The 20,011-nt window shown below is 33.9% G+C and overlaps 1 protein-coding gene across 1 annotated transcript in view; it reads left to right on the top strand.

The window, feature by feature from the left end:
* Positions 1-20,011, top strand: part of comm3 — a 43,598-nt gene that overhangs the window by 7,851 nt on the left and 15,736 nt on the right. The window contains exon 2 of the mRNA XM_014238275.3: positions 5,966-6,646. Coding sequence (XP_014093750.1) covers positions 6,250-6,646 — 397 coding nt within the window. The 5' untranslated portion in view covers positions 5,966-6,249. The remainder of the gene's footprint in view (positions 1-5,965; positions 6,647-20,011) is intronic.

The raw sequence follows: 20,011 nt of genomic DNA, 5'->3' as shown, positions 1-20,011 counted from the left end.
CGAATTCAACGCATATTTGGTTTATGGTTTATTTCTAAATACACAAGCATTTAAATTATACACTTACAAATATTTATAATATAATATATTATATATTATATTAACCGCAGTGTGTCCTTTCACCTTCCTGGCTGGCTGATCGATGACAAAGTTAAAAAATTATTTGCTATAGCTTATATGCACAAATATTGGCATTTTCCGTACAGATCAGCAGAGGAGAATAGGGGATCTGCACACTGCAGTTTACAAGCAACAAGCATAACATAACATATTTAGTTTGTGCCTACCTGTTTATGTGAAGGGAGAATGGCAAAACATATAAATCGCACAAACAAGGAAACAGAAACTGTATAGCGGGAAATGAATGTATGTAAATGGAATGCGAAAATTATATTAAACTCATCCTTAAATGGGAAACATGTAATATCAACCGACTCAACCGATGTGGCTAAATTTAACATATTGAGTTGATATGAAAAACGTTTTTAGACCAAGGTTTAGACCACCTTCACTCATATTCAGTAGTAAACCACATAATTTCCAAGGAAAATTGTCCATTTAATTTCATTAAAATTTCACAAATTTTGACAGGTTGGTCGATGTAGGTGGAAAGTCGGAAATCATTATATATACTATATTGGGGGCAGAGGAAGGGGTGGGCTGATTACATTAATTGGAACATTGCTCAAGTATTCTTGAGAAATTATTTTCAAGCAATTTTATAAATATATAACTCACATACTGAACGACATATTCGTCACAAGCCTTGTTAGAAAAACGAAAACCATTATATTTAGTATATGGGAGTAGGGGTAATTCGTATATACAGGTTGGTTGAAAAGTTTCTATTTTCACAAACAAATAGCATTACCGCAACTACACCAGAAATCATTGAGCCAGTTCATTATATTGTTAGTGAATATCCAAGTTTGGCTAAGCGTGAAATTGCTAATGCATCTCAGACGAACGAGTACTTCATATTTTACATGGAGAATTTCATATGAAAAAGCTCCTTGGAAAGTTAGTGCCGCACACGTTAACAATTCAACAAAAACTGGATCCAACACAAGTTTCTCAGCAGAATAAAACTGATTTCTTGCGTCGTTTTATAACTATGGATGGGATTTGGATCTACCACCATGATTTATTTCAATATATTTCATTGATTGATTTGTATATGGGAAAGTCAAAAAATCAGATGGGATTTAAATTTGTGTTATATTATATGTATGTGAAATAGTCGTGGTCCGATTTTGCCCATTTTTGCACTGGAATATAGGAATGTCAAGATAATAATACTTGCCACATTTGGTCGATATCAGTGGAGTAGATATGGGTTTTCACCGAAATGTAGGCGGAGCCACGCCCATCGTCTTATTTTGACCGCGGCTCCTATAAAAAACCCTCATACCATCTCGAGTGGAAAATTTAACATTTCTGGCATATTTATTTAGAGTGTCGGTAGTGGTGCTTAAGGAATTTGTTCAGAGCGCAATTGGTTATTATAGCTTGAATGGTTTGGGAGATATATACATAGGTTAAACCTATTTGAATGCCGGGTGACGCACATTTTTTTAAAATGTTTAGCCCACAGGTGCCCTTTGCTACTGCGATCCTCTGTGGCAAACTACAATTCTTTATTTTAATTTAGTGCTTAGTTATGGCACTTTTTAGGTTTTCGTTTAATGACTCTGTAGTAACATATTGCAAGAGTATAATAATTTACAGGCGATCTGAGGTCGGTAAAAGGAAGGAGAGGGACGTAGTAGAATTTTAAAAGGTTAACAAGTAAGGAAGGGCTAAGTTCGGGTGTAGCCTTATATTTTATACTCTTGCAAGGTAGAGGATTCCTATAGATATTTTACTTCAAAGAAGAAGGTTTGGCACCCGTTTTTAACAATCACTGTTGTATATAAAATGCATTATAACCATATTGAGGAATATGAAAAGAAATTTTATATGATACTTATATCAATATTATTACACATATTAACTTAAAAGCAATAAATGTTATATACTTAAAAAAATATATCATATATATGTATAATTAATAAGCAATCTTCACAATTTTAAACATAAGTTCTTTTACAGATTCTTATACATTGGTACATACATACATATACATATATATTTATTTAACAACATCAAATTTACATTTAAATTTTTTTAATTAGAATATTCACATATTAATATACTTATTTTATTACACTTTTCTTGAAAACTGGAATGAGAGTTAACATACTAAGCCATTCAAGTGCCACTATGCTAGAAAGCTAAGGAAGAGCTATTGTACTAAGTCTACCGTCATGATAGCTACGCACTGTCTCATCAGTAATATAAAATTACCGGGCCGTAACCCGGTTGCGACCTAAAAACTTTCGAAGGCAAATAATGTACTATTATTAATTTGCAACATTTATAATTTCTTATAATTGTAGAACAATTTAAGAATAGTACACGCTCAGATGCAACAGAAGGAACTTATTGTTGGTTATTAAAACCTTAAATCCAGTTCTCTTTAATGCGTATATTGTGCTCGCGATACAGAGGGGTGTTTACAAAAAATTACAAAGCTTTCATGATCTTTGCGGGATGTATGAAATCTGTTAAATTGTCAGTATAATCAGTTTCTACATTATTTTCCCTCGTTAATCTAATTCGTTGCGACTGACTTTCGTATTCAATTTGCCTATTGACTAATTTATATCTACGAAGGCGAATATGACTTTATCGACGACGCCTTCGATTTAAAATTTCTTTCCTCGCACGGCTCTTGATAATTTGTCGACGTTGTGCGTCTCTATGACGTTCTTCTCTCCTTATATCAGAATTTTTTCTTGCGCTCTAAATTCCTATGCTCTGGATTTCTTGCGCGAAGTTCTCTACATTCCCTAGTGCTCCTACTTTGCTCTTCTGAGCGAATTTGAGAATTTTGTCCCTACTACCCTAGAAATTCTGGATTTTGACGCCTAATCCTATGCTGAACAATACTTTGACTCTGCTCAACAGATCGTACTGCTCGAGTATCCCTGCTTTACTCTTCTTCATTTTTATTGAGGTAACTCACATGTTGGCCGATATATGCGGTATAAAGTCACCCGTCAGTTCGAAAATATGTATATTAGATATATGGGAGCTAAGGATAATATTGACCTGATTCAACCTGTTTTGGCATACAGACATACTCTTATCAGGAAAGGATTCTCTGCTTATTTCAATTATATAAGTATCTCGCACATTGGCGATATTTTTGGTAAAAAGTCAGCCATAAGGGGTCCATATTACCGGCATCTGGGAGCTTGAACAGTTATGGTCCGTTTTGGACAATTTTCAAATCTGAGATAGCATACATTAACGGCACTATATGCGCAAAGTTTCTTCTCGATACATTAAGTAGTGCTTGATTTGCATACTGGAAAGTGAAAGAATCAAATGCAATTTAAAATTGTGTTATATGGGAAGTAGTAGTGGTTTTAACCCTTAACCCGTAGCAACATGTTGCAAGAGTATAAAACCTAAGAATGAATAACACAAAATGTGAACAGGGATCAAACTAAAGAAGAACGTATCAATTTTCACACCTCACATCTAATCCCTAACAAAATTTAACATAACTAAATCACCTAATATGTTATGTGGCAACTGTGTTCTAAAAATTAATGGAATCGTTATATATAATATATACAAGGAATATACTAACTTCCGTGTGTGCAACTAACTTTAAAGTGGATATATGAGATAAATGAAGTTCCGTTACTTTCTTAGAGCATGGTTGACAGAAAATACTTTAGTTCATGATTCGATTACGACGAAAGAAGGGAGAGGCTTTGTTTACAATTATAATCAAAGTTGGACAGTTCGTTTCATTTATATCATAGCGTGTTGCAATCTTGTCTTTGTCATTCTTGCATATCTCTAGAATTCTTGTCTTGCTTTTCTTTGATCTGCTAATATAAAAAGAGAAATAACACTTTTCGAGTAACTTTTGCATTTAATGAATAATAAATCTAGAAATGTATACGAACTGTAGACATCGTAATTTAACCGTAAATTGTATGCGTAACATTATTAAAAATACTTTTTAAAGAAGGGTCTAAATATAAATTTATCTAAAATTAAGCTTTAAATGCAAAATACAAAAGGAGTTGCCAAAAACGTTATTAATCATTCAGCGCGCTCCTCCAACCCTCTATATAGATGAGAATGCCGTCTGACAATACATAAGTAAGCGTGTATGTGGTATTTCTGGCATAGGCGTGACTCCACCACTGTTCACATTTCCATCATAAAGTAATAACAAATAGAAATTTCTCCATTTGTTTTTATATATATTTGCATCGGCCTCTTAGTAACACCCTTTTATCGATTTAGAGACTTATAGCTCAAACAGTCACCGAAATTCCTCCCGTCCGTACTTACCGCCCGTATCAAACCAAAAGTTATGCCCGTAGTTGCAACGCAGAAATCAGGTGTTCTCTTTTGTTTTCATTTCCCCAATGTTGCCCTAGTTCTATTTGTATAGACGACTTTTCACACACTTAGTTTTTTAGTTATAATTTTTTATAATGTAAAAGCTTAAAACTAAAATCCAACTATTAAAAATAGTCTACCTATTTATAAATAAGTGTATTCGACTGTGATTTTGAGTTATTTTAAGAATATTTCAAATATATTCAAGTTCATTTTTTAATTACTACAAAATATCGAGATTGGCTACCCTGCGTTGCAAAATATTGCTCTCTCACTCTCAGACATGGTGCGAGACTCTCTCATTCTCCCTAATTTTTCTGTTATTCTCTTTCCCTATTTATTAAGATTAGGCAAAAAATAGCTAACAAAAGCAGTGCGAAACGAGATTTCAAAGAACGTGCAACTAAAGTTTTTTTCCTAATATAATTTAAAACGTTAGTCATAAAACCATGATATTTTATTATGACTTGTATTGTTTCTTTGTTATAATTTTTTTATTTATATATAATTTTTTATGTTATGTGATGTTTTAATAATTGTATAATATGAATATACGTATTTAGGGATGTATATGCGTTATATAGGCCTACTCGGAAACGGGGCACCTAAAAATAATAACGAAATGCAAAATACCCAAAAGTATTTTTGAAATACCCAATCCTTATTCTTTCGACAGTGGCATGATTGGCATATATTATAAAAAATGTCGGTTTTGACAGCTCTCTCTCGAATCAAAGAGTTTCACATCATTTCATCCTTGCTACTGTACTGTCTGTAGATGCAAAAGGTAGAAGCGGTGATGAGTGTTCATTTACATTGCGCTCATATCATCAATCATAAAATAGGTCGTATCAGCTGATTCGGTCCATGGTTTTGCGTCGCTGGCTGTTTAAACTATTGCTATAACAAAAGCTTATTTTGTTAGAATTCTGCTGGGCACAAATACTATAGGCGAAAATGCTAAAGCAAATAAACTTGAATATGGTCATACTTACGTATGTATATTTATACACACGTATATACTGACAGAAAGACTAACAGACACAAACACACAGAAATTTACAACGCTTTTGAAAGCGCAATGGTATGTGTAAGCGTCTTTGCGGGGCAGATGACAAAAAACATGCATATATCATTTATTTATACTGTATATACAGTGGAAAACATATATATACACATATGTACGTAGTATGTATTTGCGCAACACTATAGCGCAGCACATGCATGCCGCTAGGGAAGCTCTTAGAATTGTTTTGATTTAAAATTATTAACCGAAATTATTAGCATAAAAGTGTTAATAAAAATTTGAATGGAACACTTGCAAATGCACAGATGCGCACGCGTTCCCGCACTTTCTCAGTGAACCGCCGAAGGCGCCGATCAGCAACGCATGCTGTGACGGAAACAGCGCCAATCACAAGGCAGATCAAGCGGAGGCAAAAACTTTCAAAACTCTGTTAAAATTTTGCCATTTTACACCTTCGCATATTTTTAGTTGCAATATGAAGCTGCGCGAATAAAGTCGATAAAATCGATAACAGCACTCTGGCCAAATAATCCAATCAATTAATGGAACTCAGTGATAATATTTACAATACAAAATCTTAAATAAAACACATTCAAAACTCGAAAATCAACAGCTTCTTAAAGCTAACTTCTACCTCATAATAACTACATAAACATATATTGTACATACTCGTACATACAGACCATATGTACATGTATTTATATTATTTATAAAGCATAAGTACATACAAAAGGAACACAGAAGACGACAGCATGTCCGAACTGCAAGTAATCTCCACAAATTACACAACCACCTCCAAAGACACACTGGAGCTGTTCGAGCTGCCACAGAATTATTCCGTACTCATTAATAAGTTAGAACGTCTGGCATTGGGTTTGGACTCGGCCTTAGGTAATCTCTCATTGGATCGCAAAGAAATCGAGGTGGCTGTGGGTGGTTCAAAAGAATTTCTGGACCCATTCAGTGGTCCAACGGCGGGTGGTCATCTACAGCCGGCCCGCAGCACATACAACCATCATGAGACCGAAATACCGTTGGTAGTGAGTGACATCTGGATTGGTGTCATACTGACGCTGCTCATTGTATCGGTGATTTTCTTCATTTGTTCCTGCTTTCTATATCACAAATTCCAAGAGTGGAAGAATTCATGTAAGTATGAATGCACTTTTTATTTGAATGTGATTTCAATCGGTTCAACGCTGATTTTAGCTCTTGAATATTAGAGTTTTATATTATTAGCTTCCTATTAATTATATATATACTATTGCAATAGCATATAATTCTTTGTTTTTTTTAATATTTTCGAACAAACTCCAACATTTTAAGCGCTGTTTAATGATCCGGTGATATTCATATATATATTATATATACTTGTATGAACTGTCTTCAACGCTTAATTTGACATTTGACCCAATTTCAATAGTAAGACAGGTCTAAAATATATATCTCTATACTAAATTTGGAAGCATTATAGGAAGACTTATAAAGATATCCCTTTACCTTGATGAGACTATTGTACCATGTAGAGAACACTAATCTTCTTCCATATTTCCATATGAATTTATCATTCGGATACTGATACTCATGATCTCATTATCCCAATTTTTTTAACTTAAATAAATTCCGGTAAACAGTGCAGTTTTTAGTCATAGATATGGAAGAGCTGAAAAGTGGGACTCCAGCTAACGATGAAAGATTTTATTCCTACTTCTTGCGACGGAGTTCAGAGACGTTATTGCAACACGTTCTAATAAATTGAGTTCATATAAACTTGGCTATCATCATACATGCATAACAATAGAACTGCTTAAAACATCATCATCAACATCTCAACTATAAACAAATATAACATCTGTGCATCCTGTGAGTCTATGGTCTTTACAGAATATCTTAAAAACAAATTTCTATTCGAAAAGATTGTATTCACGTAAAACACGAATAGAGCCCTATTGACAGTTTCAAATTTCATAATGTTTTTCATAATGGTTTTTTATTTCAACTATTGGGTCGTTCACCAAGGAATTTCGTTGTTTTATTGGAAATTAAATGTTTTTTTGTGTCAAACATTTTTTGATATTAGATAAATTTAATCTTTCAGCAATGTTCCGATTTGTTATTAAACGATTTGCATCGACCAACGACTTTAGTTTATGGCCATAACTCAACCAAAGATTTATTATTTTATTATAATGTGAGGTTACTACTGTAATGTAAAAATACTGAAGGTGTTAACAAATATACATACACCTTTCAAAAAAAGACACATTAATCTGAAAACATCAGAAATATTATAACAAAATTTGTATATACTCATACATGTGGATATACTTTTAAAAATGCAAATAAATCTCAATATTGTCATATTATTACCCTTATTACTCGAACGTTTACTCTTAATTTGACACACCTATGAAGCTTTAGCGTTATTTAGTAGTGCAAATATATAATATTAAATATACTTACTTACTTACACTGTCGCCCACATAAAATGTCTAATGGGGTAAAAAATGTTCAGTCTCCGAGATTTGAATACAAATAGTATTTTCAGAAGTTACTTGTATATGTAGATGGCACTATCTAAGCGAACTCATAAAATGAATTGGACAAAAGCCTCAACCATAGTTAGGAGCAGAAGCAATAACAGTAAAAGAAGCCCTGTAAATTGTAAATATCTCAAGAGTGTCAGAAGAGTTATAACTTTATGTGGCGCTTTGTTATCAGAGATATTTGTTCGAAAGTTGTTTTAATGGAAACTAAAATATAAAGACATGATACTCAAGAAATGTTTGAAGCAAAAATTGTAGTATCGGAAATAAGTGTATATATTAACCGATTTAAAACATTTTCATATCGCTTATAAACTGTAGTTCTTTTCAACATTAGTAGCAAAAAAATAAATAAAATTCTCACCCACTACATAAAAACCAGAACGCGAGCAGGTTAATGTTTTTTACTGAATTATCAACTATTGGGTCGTCCACTAACTAATTTCGTTGTTTTAGTGGAATTTAAACACGATTTTTTTATTGTGTAAAACATTTTTTGATATATGACAAATTTAGTCTTTTAGCAATCTCTCGATTTGTTATTCGACGATTTTCATCGACCAACTGCTTTCAGAACGTGGTGCTTCCTCAAGATCGAAATTGCCGGAACGAAATTTTGCAAACCACATTTTACCCTTTTGATAGGGCATCAAACAAAAACTATTCTAAAAAATTTAAGGATTAAGAAAGGTTTAAGGAATTTAAGGTTTAACAAACAAGCATTTCTACATATATTAGCTGTTCAAATATATAACGGGAAATCGGTCAAGTGTGAAGTTGGCTGCGAAAAAATGCAATAAGATCAGCTGTTGTCATCAGACGAAATTACTTAGTGAACGACCCAATATGTAAACATATAGGCAGTGATTGCTGTTCGAGGTGAATTATTTGCGAAATTCACTCGCTTTAGCGGATGTTAGTCAATTTGTTTTCGTTTTCCGATTTCTTTATCTACCTTTTTAACAATAATACGTTGAGCTCAAGGGGTTCGAAGTAAACGTACAGCTTAGTAGCTTTACAAGCTCCAATTTGTCGGAAACGTTCTTGGAACTTTGCAAAAATTTCCATATCGCGGCTTGAGCCCCCAAAGTCCCGTCGTAAAAGGTTATTTGCAATGTTACATATTTAGATATCTCTTTGCATATATTTGTCTATAGATATACTTATGTATACGTTGTAAATTAGTAACGCACATTGTCACGTTGTTGTTTATCGTTCATTAGACTCGGCTCGTAGTTGTGGCGACAGATCTTAATTGCCATTTTAATAACTCGATAAATAAACAGACGTCGAACACAGATCGTGATAGTAATAATACGCTTAACTTACAAGCACGGAACGTTGACGTATATATGCGCATGCTATCATCTGACATCGTAAAAGGTGTAAATTAAAATTGGAGCAGCGATCCGCGAGTGCTTTAATATACGGGAGAGGAGATACTGCAAGTAACAGTACACTTGCCTACAAGTCAATATAAATAGTTACATATATACAAACATATGTAGATGTAAGAGTGTCTTACAACTATTGCAGCCTGTAGATAATTAATTTCTAGGCGAAAAGATGATTGTAAACAGACAATACAATGCAAATAGCCGAAAGTATAATTTCAAGACTGGCAATGCTCAGTGTCGATGAAATCATATTTGTTTGAATGCACATACAACCCTGTACTCTTAAGGCTATTGGAATCGCTCGGATTTGTTTTCATTCTGCTGCAGTGGCACTTGAAATTCTTTACGAATTTAAGTACGAGAGTGTGTAAAAATATGACGCCTGAACACCCATAAACATAAACAACTAAATGGGTCTACACACATACATATGTATATACGAAGATGTGTTGGTTTTTGTAGTTTTATCAGAGCAATCACTTTTGCGTCAATATTGCAATAAAAACATTTAACCGAACTGAAGTAAAGTGAAGGGAAATGTCTGTCCGCCCGTGGGTCCCCAGCACTTGTCACTTGACGAATTGTCACACATGTGCGCCGTTATCAAAGAGCGATTTAAGCCAGTCAACGGGGCAACAAAACAATATGTACATACGTAAACATATATGTGTGTGTGTGAAACGCGAATGGAATTTATTTTCGTACTCGTACATTAAATCATAGTGTACACTCTTAATAAAAATTTTGATTAACTACAGTACGACTGCACACACACACACCTATACATTTGCCTACATTGAAGTATTTTTCCATGATAAGCACAATTAGTTACTTATTTCTATTTTAGTCACAATTCGGAAATATTCCAATATAAATTTTTTTTGCATATTTACAAAGCTAACGGTAACACTTTGAAATATATGTACTACATGATATGTAAATATGCATATGTATATTTTAGCTATTAGATCACCAGCATATAAGTATGTACTGCTTGATTTGTACTGCACTCCAAGCACTTGATCCGCTCGAAACTGAAAAGTTCCACCTTGCTGGATTTGCCTTACATATATAGTTGTGACACTTTCCAGCTAGAATAAATCCTCTACAGATCTGCCTCGGAGAATTTAAAATATACGACCCAGTAAGATAGAGGTAGCCGAGAAAAAATTTCACCTTCGTTTGCTTCACTCTTTTTGTTTTATTTTATTTTAATTCATTGTTTTCTTATATATATTTTTTTCAAGCATAAGTCAACAAAACCAAATTTACAGTGAAATAGCAATATATTGTAGAACATACGAGTACATGGCTTATACTTTTTTTCGACTGAACCAATGTGTCACTAAGGACACTAAGAAACTCTTTTCTAAGGAAACGTCGCCACCCTCAGACCGCTTTCGCATTTCTTTGGGGGATTCATTACCTGGTCCAGTCTTTATAACGCTTTTTTTAACTTCACCTGTATGTTTGTATACTTGTAACTTTTTTCATCAACAGTTTGATAAGCACTGCAAAAAAAAAAAAATAAGCCTAAAACTATGGAGCGAAAAGCTTTTTCCATCCTGCAAAAAAAAAGTGTCCATTAAATTATACAGCTAAAAGTATCAACTCCCATGCTTTCATTTCAATAACTAATTTACTCAAGGACATCCTTAAAGAAAGTGAAAACAGCATGTGTAGCTAAATAATAAATATGGTTTAAAAAACCAAAAAATATGCTTGTAAAGCGCATTAAACTAAAAGGTGAAAAATAAATACAGTTCATAAAAACTAAAAAACCTTAATATATTGGGAGAAAAGCGTGGGATGGTTTGTGTATCAAAATCTCCATATTTTTTGTTTGCAGTCTTAGGGAAAAGCAGAGATTATTTATATTTATTTAATGTTAACAACTCTGATAGATGTTAGTGCGAGTAGTATAACTTTCGCTTAAGATAAAATACTTGTGATAAAGGTGTATTCACATAATCCATTTAATATATACATATATAATATTAATAATAATTAGTAAGAATAACAGAAACACTCTTTTATTTAGGATATTGTTGTCCAGAAAAGTTCAAAAATATCTTCACTATTTGCAGAATCTTAATCAACTGAATTTGATTTTTTGGTCTATTTGAAGATATAAATTGGTATTTTTTGTATAAATTATAAATACTTTAGGGAAAGTAATGAATGATTCTCCATTTCGTAAATTCTGTATCAATGTAAATTGTTACGCATACGCCGTGTATACAAACAGAAATACAAACACTCGTACAATATCTAATGACTTGAATTACAAATATTTTTAATGGAATGTCATTGCATGTTAGAGATTCATCAAAGCTTTTGAAATTTAATTAATAGTCTAATTTTTATTATTCTTATATTTATTATTTTATGTTAATGCAATAAAAATAATAAATAAGTATAGCAATATGTAATTTTTATGTTCAAATACTTAATTTTTTTAACAGTATGCATTTCCAGATTGAAAGCAACATTTGTGATTAATTTTATTTGTATTTTCGCGTACAATAAACATTTTTTGTGAGTTACCTTAAGTCCTTAAAATGCTCTGGTAGTATTTTAAATCAGTAAGTCTTAATACAGTTTTGTTCAGGCACTTCAGCAATTATTTGAGCACTTTAATTTCCTTTGTTATAAAATTTTTAGGTAATGTGAAAAATAATTACAAAACTTCAAAGTCCTTAGTGACCCATACTAAAAATTCCTAAGAACTTTGGCCACCAGCATTAATTTTGATTCCCTTCATGGAAAATTTAAGTGGGAAATGTCGTTGAGAACTTTAAAAATTCGTGAGAAACAAAAACTTGTAGATGAGAATTATCATAATGGAAAAATATTCCTCCCGTAAAAAGTAGTTGGCAACAATTAATTTGAAATCTAATGAACAATTTTTAGACCGCCAAAGCAGCGACAAAATGTAATATTTAAGACACAACCCTTAAACAAACATTAACATGTAACTTAATCTTAACTTAATCTTTTTATAATTTATATTTTTCAGTAAAGTCACAACAAGAACTAAATTTTTAAAATAAGAGTTATGCAGATTAAAAATATTACCACACTCCGCTCATTTTACGCTCAGAATATATTATACACAGTTATTTAATTAGCTCTCGTTATTAAAATGAAGCGACAGCCGCTCATGCTTCAGTTAGTGACCGACTCAAACCCGTAGACGGTTGTTAGTATTACCTGAAACTAATCCAGATAGATATGGAGTTATATATATGATATATATGTAAATGATCAGGATGAAAAGACGAGTTGAATTCCGAGTGAATGTCTGTCCGTCCATCTGTATGTCCGTGCAAGCGATAACTTGAGTAAAAATTGAGATATCTTGATGAAACTGGTTGTATATATTCTTTGGCAGCCAAGTTAGGTTGGTATTGCAGATGGGCGTAAGCGGACCACTGCCACGCTTACAGCACGCCTTTAAATGAAAATTTATAAAGTGCCATAACTAAGCAATATATTATATTAAGATACAAAACTGTAATTTGGTGCAATTGATGAGAGGCACTTGTGGTCTAAAAACATTTTAAAGTGGGAGTGGCTGCGCCATTTAAATGTTTAAATGTACATGTCCTCCAAAACACTGCTATCTCAACCAAACTTGTTGGACAGAAACTGTTTAACATTTCTTTATACATTGTGAAAATGGAGAAAATATGGAGAGATAATAACCACGCCCAATATAATCGTTATGTTGAAAGTTACTAAAAGTGCTATAACTCACTGAATAAAAGAGGCACAAGCATTAAATTTCACAAACAGGATGGAGAAGGGCGGTATGGGAGCCATTGTGAAAATTGGACAATGGGCGTGGCACCGCCCACTTTACCTTGCGAGAGTATAAAATATTCGGTTAAACCCGAACTTAGAGCTTCCTTACTTGTTAATAGTTGCATTTTAGTTTTGATCCATCTATACAAATTGAGCAATGGCAACATTGAACAACTGTTTTATACGTTGTCACTACGGGCATAACTTTTGATAAATTTCGTTTTATACGGACGATAAGTACGGAAAGGCGGCACATCAGTCACTAATTCCAGTATCAGCCAAGCGTTGGTTGGACTGATTAAATCTCGGAGCATTCGTGTTCCAATGCATTCAGACAATCAGTGCATTCGAGTGCACAGTTTATCAGTGGCAGCAATAAATCCGACGCATTTCACGGGCGATTCCATTGATGAGTGAGTGGTTCAATAAAGTGAACAATATTTGCCGGCCATCATCTTCTATATCACCATTAATAAAATTTTTATTATTTTATTTAAATTTCCATTGCATCCAATGTGTGCACCACGTGCACCAAAAAGTATGTGTAATTTGCAATTCTTTACAATCGAGTGCACTGCTGTATACCGCGTACCACATTCTACTTACATACATACAAGGTGTGTTCCAAAGTAAACAAGACTTAAAAAAAAAAGACAAAACAAATGGTTTTATCGGCAAAATCAATTAATTTTATTCAAAATAGTCTTCTTATGCTTTAATACAGGCTTTTGCAAGATCCAAAAGCATGTCGAATGAGTATTTTAGTAGAGTATGCATAACGCTTTCCTTTCATCGGCAAATGCATTTTTCCGAAAAGGTAGAAGTCGCACGGTGCCATATCAGGTGAATACGGGGAGTGGTTGATTGTTAAAATGTGATTTTTGGTCATATAATCGGCCACAAGCGTCGATCGATGAGACGGTGCATTATCGTGCAATAAACGCCAACTTCCATCTTCGCGATATTCGGGCCGAACACGTCGAATACGGCGCACCAAACGCTTCAAAATTCCAAGATAGAATACCACATTAACGTTTTGGCCGGGTGGAACAAATTCTTTGTGAACAATACACTTCGAATCATAAAAACAAATCAGCATTGTCTTCACTTTTGACTTCTCCAGGCGCGATTTTTTGGGTTTCGGCTCATTTCTCATTAATGTCCCCACGCCCACTTTGAAAACGTTGAAACCACTCGTGCACTCTGCTACGGGATAGGAAATCATCGCCATTAACCTCTTTCATCAATTGAAACGTTTCGGTAAAAATTTTACCAATTTAAAAAACAAAATTTAATGTTGGTTCTTTGTTCGAAGCTCATTTTCGCACCGATGACAAAAACATACTGACACTTAAAACTCAATAACTTCTCTTCCAATAGATGAAATGTCAAGACAATTTTCTAACGCATAGATGGTGCCACTATAGTTTACTTTGTTACTTTTTTACTGTTTTCTTTGGAACGCACCTTGTACATACATTTGTGTGTGTATTGTATTGCACGTGAAATTAATCTTAATATATTTATGTTGGAATACAAATTGGTAGCTGTTAGCAGTTAGGAATGTCTATTTCATTTATTGATGATTCTACAAGGAGTCTACTCGGTTATGAAATCAGTTTGAAGCTCAAAACGGTAGGTATTTAACTAATTGTAATGAACATAACGCATTTCATTAACAGCAAAACAAATCATTAATTATAGATTTCAATTCCGCTGCTATTGTAGAGGAATGCACTAAAGCGTAACAGCAAGCAATACCTCATAAGATCAAGGCCTTAACTTTTGGTATTTATTAGAGGGCCAACCTGTAAAGAAGAACTGAGAAACTTGCTGAGAAAAAACGTTTAATAGTTGGATCAATTAAACAAGACTTTGTTGTAAAGATACAACCCCGTCTTTAGAAAACAGTATGTCCAAGTCCTCTAAATAAAGTGCCAGCATTTCTTCCCATGCTTCAACATTTACTTTTTCAAATCAAAAAAATTTACTGGTACAATTGAATTGTAAGATGACAAGTCGCTTGCACAGAAATTCACCACAATTGAATATCAGCTTATGGTCGAGTTATATAAGAAAACTTCGTTGTCGATGTGAAGCTTTAAATTTTAATTTCGAAGCCAGTTTAAATTTAACTTTTTCTTCATTTTTGAAGAGTTTAACATTTTGCTCCTTTGCTCATTTACTTTTATAAATCTATTGGCAAACCATTCTTCAACGAAAGATGCTCTTGTGCATTTGTCTCGATTAGTACAGCCGTCCGCATGTGTGGATATCAATGTATTTCTACTCATCTATCTCTCTAAGTCGAAACGTTGAAAGAAATCATGATCAAATCGTAAAAATGTCTCAAATATTTTTTATACCAATGTTGTAATATTAAATAATTATTAGCCGTCTTTAATTCGCCGCATTAGTGCTCGGTATCTTTGGTCTCTTTTCAAAAAATTTTCAAGTTAGCAACAAGGTTAGTAAGTTGCACTCGATACAAGAGAGTAATGCTATTTTTACAGATTTTCGAAAAGTTTTTCCATGGCGAATGGTTCAAATGACCATATGTTACTAATAATGACCATGATATTGTGAAAAGTTGATATCCAAGTATTATTATCTTGGGCAGAGTATTTTAAGTTTGCCACGAAGTTTGTAATACCCAGAAGGAAACGTCGGAGACCATAAAATATATAAATGTATATACGTATAACTAATCAGCGTGACAAGCTTAGTTTTGGAGATATCGATCTGAAACTTTGCAGATATTCTTTACTCTTCAAGAAGCTGCTCATTTGTCAGAACCGCCGATATCTGACTATAGCTGCCGTACAAATTCAACGATCAAAATCAAGTTCTTATATGGAATTTTTTTTTTATTTTACGAGATACCTTCACGAAATTTGATATGGATTAGTATCCAAATTAACCCTATAATCTTCGAATAAATTGTCTTGATCGGACCACTATACCATATATCTATCATACAAACTCAACAATCTAAATCAAGTTGTTGTAAGGAAAACGTTTTTATTTTTTCTATTGTCATCGTCTAAGCCGAAAAAAAGTAACTTTAAATAACTCGCGTTATCTCTACTCTATCGTTCTTGACAGAAAACATAAGGCTTTAACGCGTTTCGAAACCAAGGAAATACAAAACTCCGCCTCAAGTGCTGGATCTTTGACGTTATTTTTCAATTTCAAGTTTACTGAATAAAAATTTGAAACCACTTGCTGTTATAGTTTAAAAAGGAAAATAAATCGTTGATCCTTAAATACATATAGTACGTGGATTAAGTTGATTTTAATTGAAGTATAAAATAATATAATTAATAATATAGCTATTACTTAGTTAGTAAATTGGCACCAAAATACGAAGTCAGAAAGCCGACTTCAAGTCCATTTAAAATTGATGATAAAATTCAGCACTTTTAAATATAATTTTGAATTCCGCGGTCTCCCCGCTAAACGAACAGCGAACCAAGCGAGGCTAGCCAATATGACACTACGCAAGGCAAAACAAAGACAGCTGGACAGCTGGGAGACGCGACGCCGAATATGTTAAAAAGAGCGAAAACTTGTGCGAGGGCCATTTGAATTTTCAAAAGAATGAATGAGCGTGCCAATACGTTCCACAAACCAACAAGGTGATGAAGTAAAGCGAATAATACAAGCCACGACGCAAACAATCGTAAGAAGAAGCGCAAAAGCAGATTAAACAAAACCATTGGTCAAAGTTAACGACCGCAAAAAATGTATAAAAATAAAAACAGACAAAGTAAATGAAAGAAGCAGTTGAGGCACATATTCGCTCTTACTTACATACTTACATAATCTATATGCAAACAATTATGCTTATAATACATGTATGTATGTATGTTTGTATATTCGTATGTACCCATGAAAAGAATACTCAAGCTGGTTTTTGAAAATTCTACGCGAAAAGTCAGCGAAGTGAGCTTATTTCGAGGCCGCTGATGAAATGACAGCAGAAAGTTGCGTTGCTTTCATTGTTATGTAAGATATGTAGACTAGTCTTTAAGGCACACCTGATCATAAGCACATCTCTATCTTTTCTGCGCACAATCACCCATCCATAACACACAACACAGTCACACATCCAAACATACAAGTGTATAAAGTGAATGAGGCAACAAAGCAAGCTGCGCCTCGTCACCAACGTGCTGACGAACGACACTGTCGTCAGGGCGTATACGCGATGTTTTTTCTTGCAGCACACATACGCGCACACACATATCCATTTGCCATTATTTGCGCGTTCCACTTCATTTCACAGTTGTTTGTGACTTACGGCCGTTTCCTCTCCCCCTCATTCGCTTTCAATTACCCCACAGCTTTCCTTTTTTCACACACTCATAAGCTCGTTTGTATTAATTGCGTTTTAGTTTCGCAGCACACACACAAGCAAATACATATGCACATGCACATTTCAAGCGCGAGTCTGTTAGAAAATACACACGCACACGCAGGCGACAAGAGAAAACAAACAGCGACACCTTGAAGCTCTAGCCTCTAGCCAATTGCCAGCCGCACAACGCGACGTATGCGCAACTTGAAATGTGAACTGTGCTTTGAGTACCCCTGTGGTCTCGTCAATTTTAGTCGAGTTCTAAGTGTTTGCGCTTTGTTTATTCATTTCGTTGCTTTCTTTTGTTTTGGGAGCATTTTTTATACTGTGTTGTTTTTGTTAAAAATCAGAAATTACATGTGCAATTGGTTGTATGTATGTATGTATGTTATATACATATGTATGACTTTAAGTGTGCGTTGGAATGATGTCATTTAATGCCTACGCAATAATAAGCACCCAAATTGCCAAAATCGCATTGGCTGACAGAAAGGCGTACAAATGTAAATACTTACATACATATGATACTTTTATTTATAATATACTAGCTATATACATACATATATAACACATATGAGGCGTTTGCTGTTGCCTTTTATGTTTGTATATAACGCAATGATACCAAGGAGTAAAGGCCCATCCAAATACCACTTTCGAAAAATTTTTATGTAAACGTACTCATACAAAAGCGTACGTCGAACTTTTCTGTCAAAACATATGTCTGACGCAAAGCGAAACAAAGTTCGATGTAAATTGGCCATAAGTTTGTTTGCTTAAAAATTGCTCAGCACAGCAGTTTTCGTATGAGCAACGCTTGCATAATTATCGCAAAACTCAGAAAATATGCTTCAAGAATTGCTATTTTGTAACTGCTTAGCGAAAAGGTCAAACAATGAAAGTGAAATTAATGCATACACATGTACATATGTATATTTTATTAAGAAAATATTTATCAATCTATTTTTCCACAAATGTGTTTGTAGTAACTTGCATATGCACATATGTACATACATACATATGAACTTTAGGCACATCACACTCTTTTTCAAATTATCAAATAAAGTTAAATGCTTAAATTTAATTTTTGAATCCATAAATAAATTTAAATTAACCGAAGCTATACTCTTTACAAATACAAAATATTCCTTACAGGAACTCGATTTTGATCGGTCAGTTTGTATGGCAGATATATGCTATCGATCTGAATAATTTCTTCGCCAAATTTCTTGAAGATATCTCGTGAAATAAAAAAGCTTTCCATACATTCTATAATGGTCCGATCACGGCGGTTCCGACAAATGAGCAGCTTCTTGGCGAGAAAAGGATGTGTTTGCAAAAAATCGACTCATCATCATGCTGATCATTTATATAGTACTTGTATGTATTTTGTACGGTCTCCGACGTTTTCTTCTAGGTGTTACAAACTTCGTGAAAAACTTAATATACCCTGTTCAGGATATAAAAAGTCAATTATGTACATATTATATAACGGGTGATCCAAGTAGAGGTACTTTTTTCAATAGCCTGTTTTTACCATATCAGGCGTGAGTCGTGTCAAGCTGTCATGTTATTTTTGTTCAGTATTCTTTGGCATTTCATGGAAAGACTTACGACTGAACAACGTTTACAAATCCTTCAACTTTATAACGAAAATCATGTTCTGTAAAGAATGTGTTTCGCGCGCTTCGCTCCACTTATGATGAGGCCCATTTCTGGCTCATTTCTGGCTCATTTGGGACGAAGAGCAACCTGAAGAGATTCAAAAGCTACCATTTCAAGAAAATCAACGGTTTGGTGTGGTTTATGGGCCTTTGGAATCATCAGTCCATATTTCTTTAAAAATGATGCCGGTGAGAACGTAACCGTCAATGGCGACCGACTATTTGATGCCTGAAATTGAAACTCGTGATCTCGGCGACATTTGGTTTCAACAAGACGGCGCCACTTCCCACACATCGCATCAATCAATGGATTTATTGAGAGAAAACGTCGATGAGCAGATAATTTCACTTTTGGACCACCAAGATCGTGTGATATCACATCGTTAGACTTTTTCCTGTGAGGAAAGATTGAGGCCTGGGAGCAAAACATCACGCATGTCATTCGCCAGTTACCAGTCGAAATGCTCGAACGAGTCCACGAAAATTTAACTCAACGGATGGACCATCTGAAACGTAGCCGCGGCCAACATTGAAAAGAGCTTGAGTTTTTTCGATGTTATGTTTTTTTATTTGAAAAGTTGGGAACCTCGAAATGGATCACTTTATATATAAATGCACTTTTAACTATACATGTATGTATGGTACATACATAAATATGTATATACATATATTTAGAAGTAAAGCACAATTTTGTATGATTAAACTGTTTTTATACCTTTTTTGTTTCTAATATTTAAATTTTT

The sequence above is a fragment of the Bactrocera oleae genome, chromosome 6, assembly GCF_042242935.1.
Source record: "Bactrocera oleae isolate idBacOlea1 chromosome 6, idBacOlea1, whole genome shotgun sequence".
NCBI lineage: Eukaryota > Metazoa > Arthropoda > Insecta > Diptera > Tephritidae > Bactrocera > Bactrocera oleae.
This window is presented reverse-complemented; position numbering and strand designations above follow the sequence as displayed.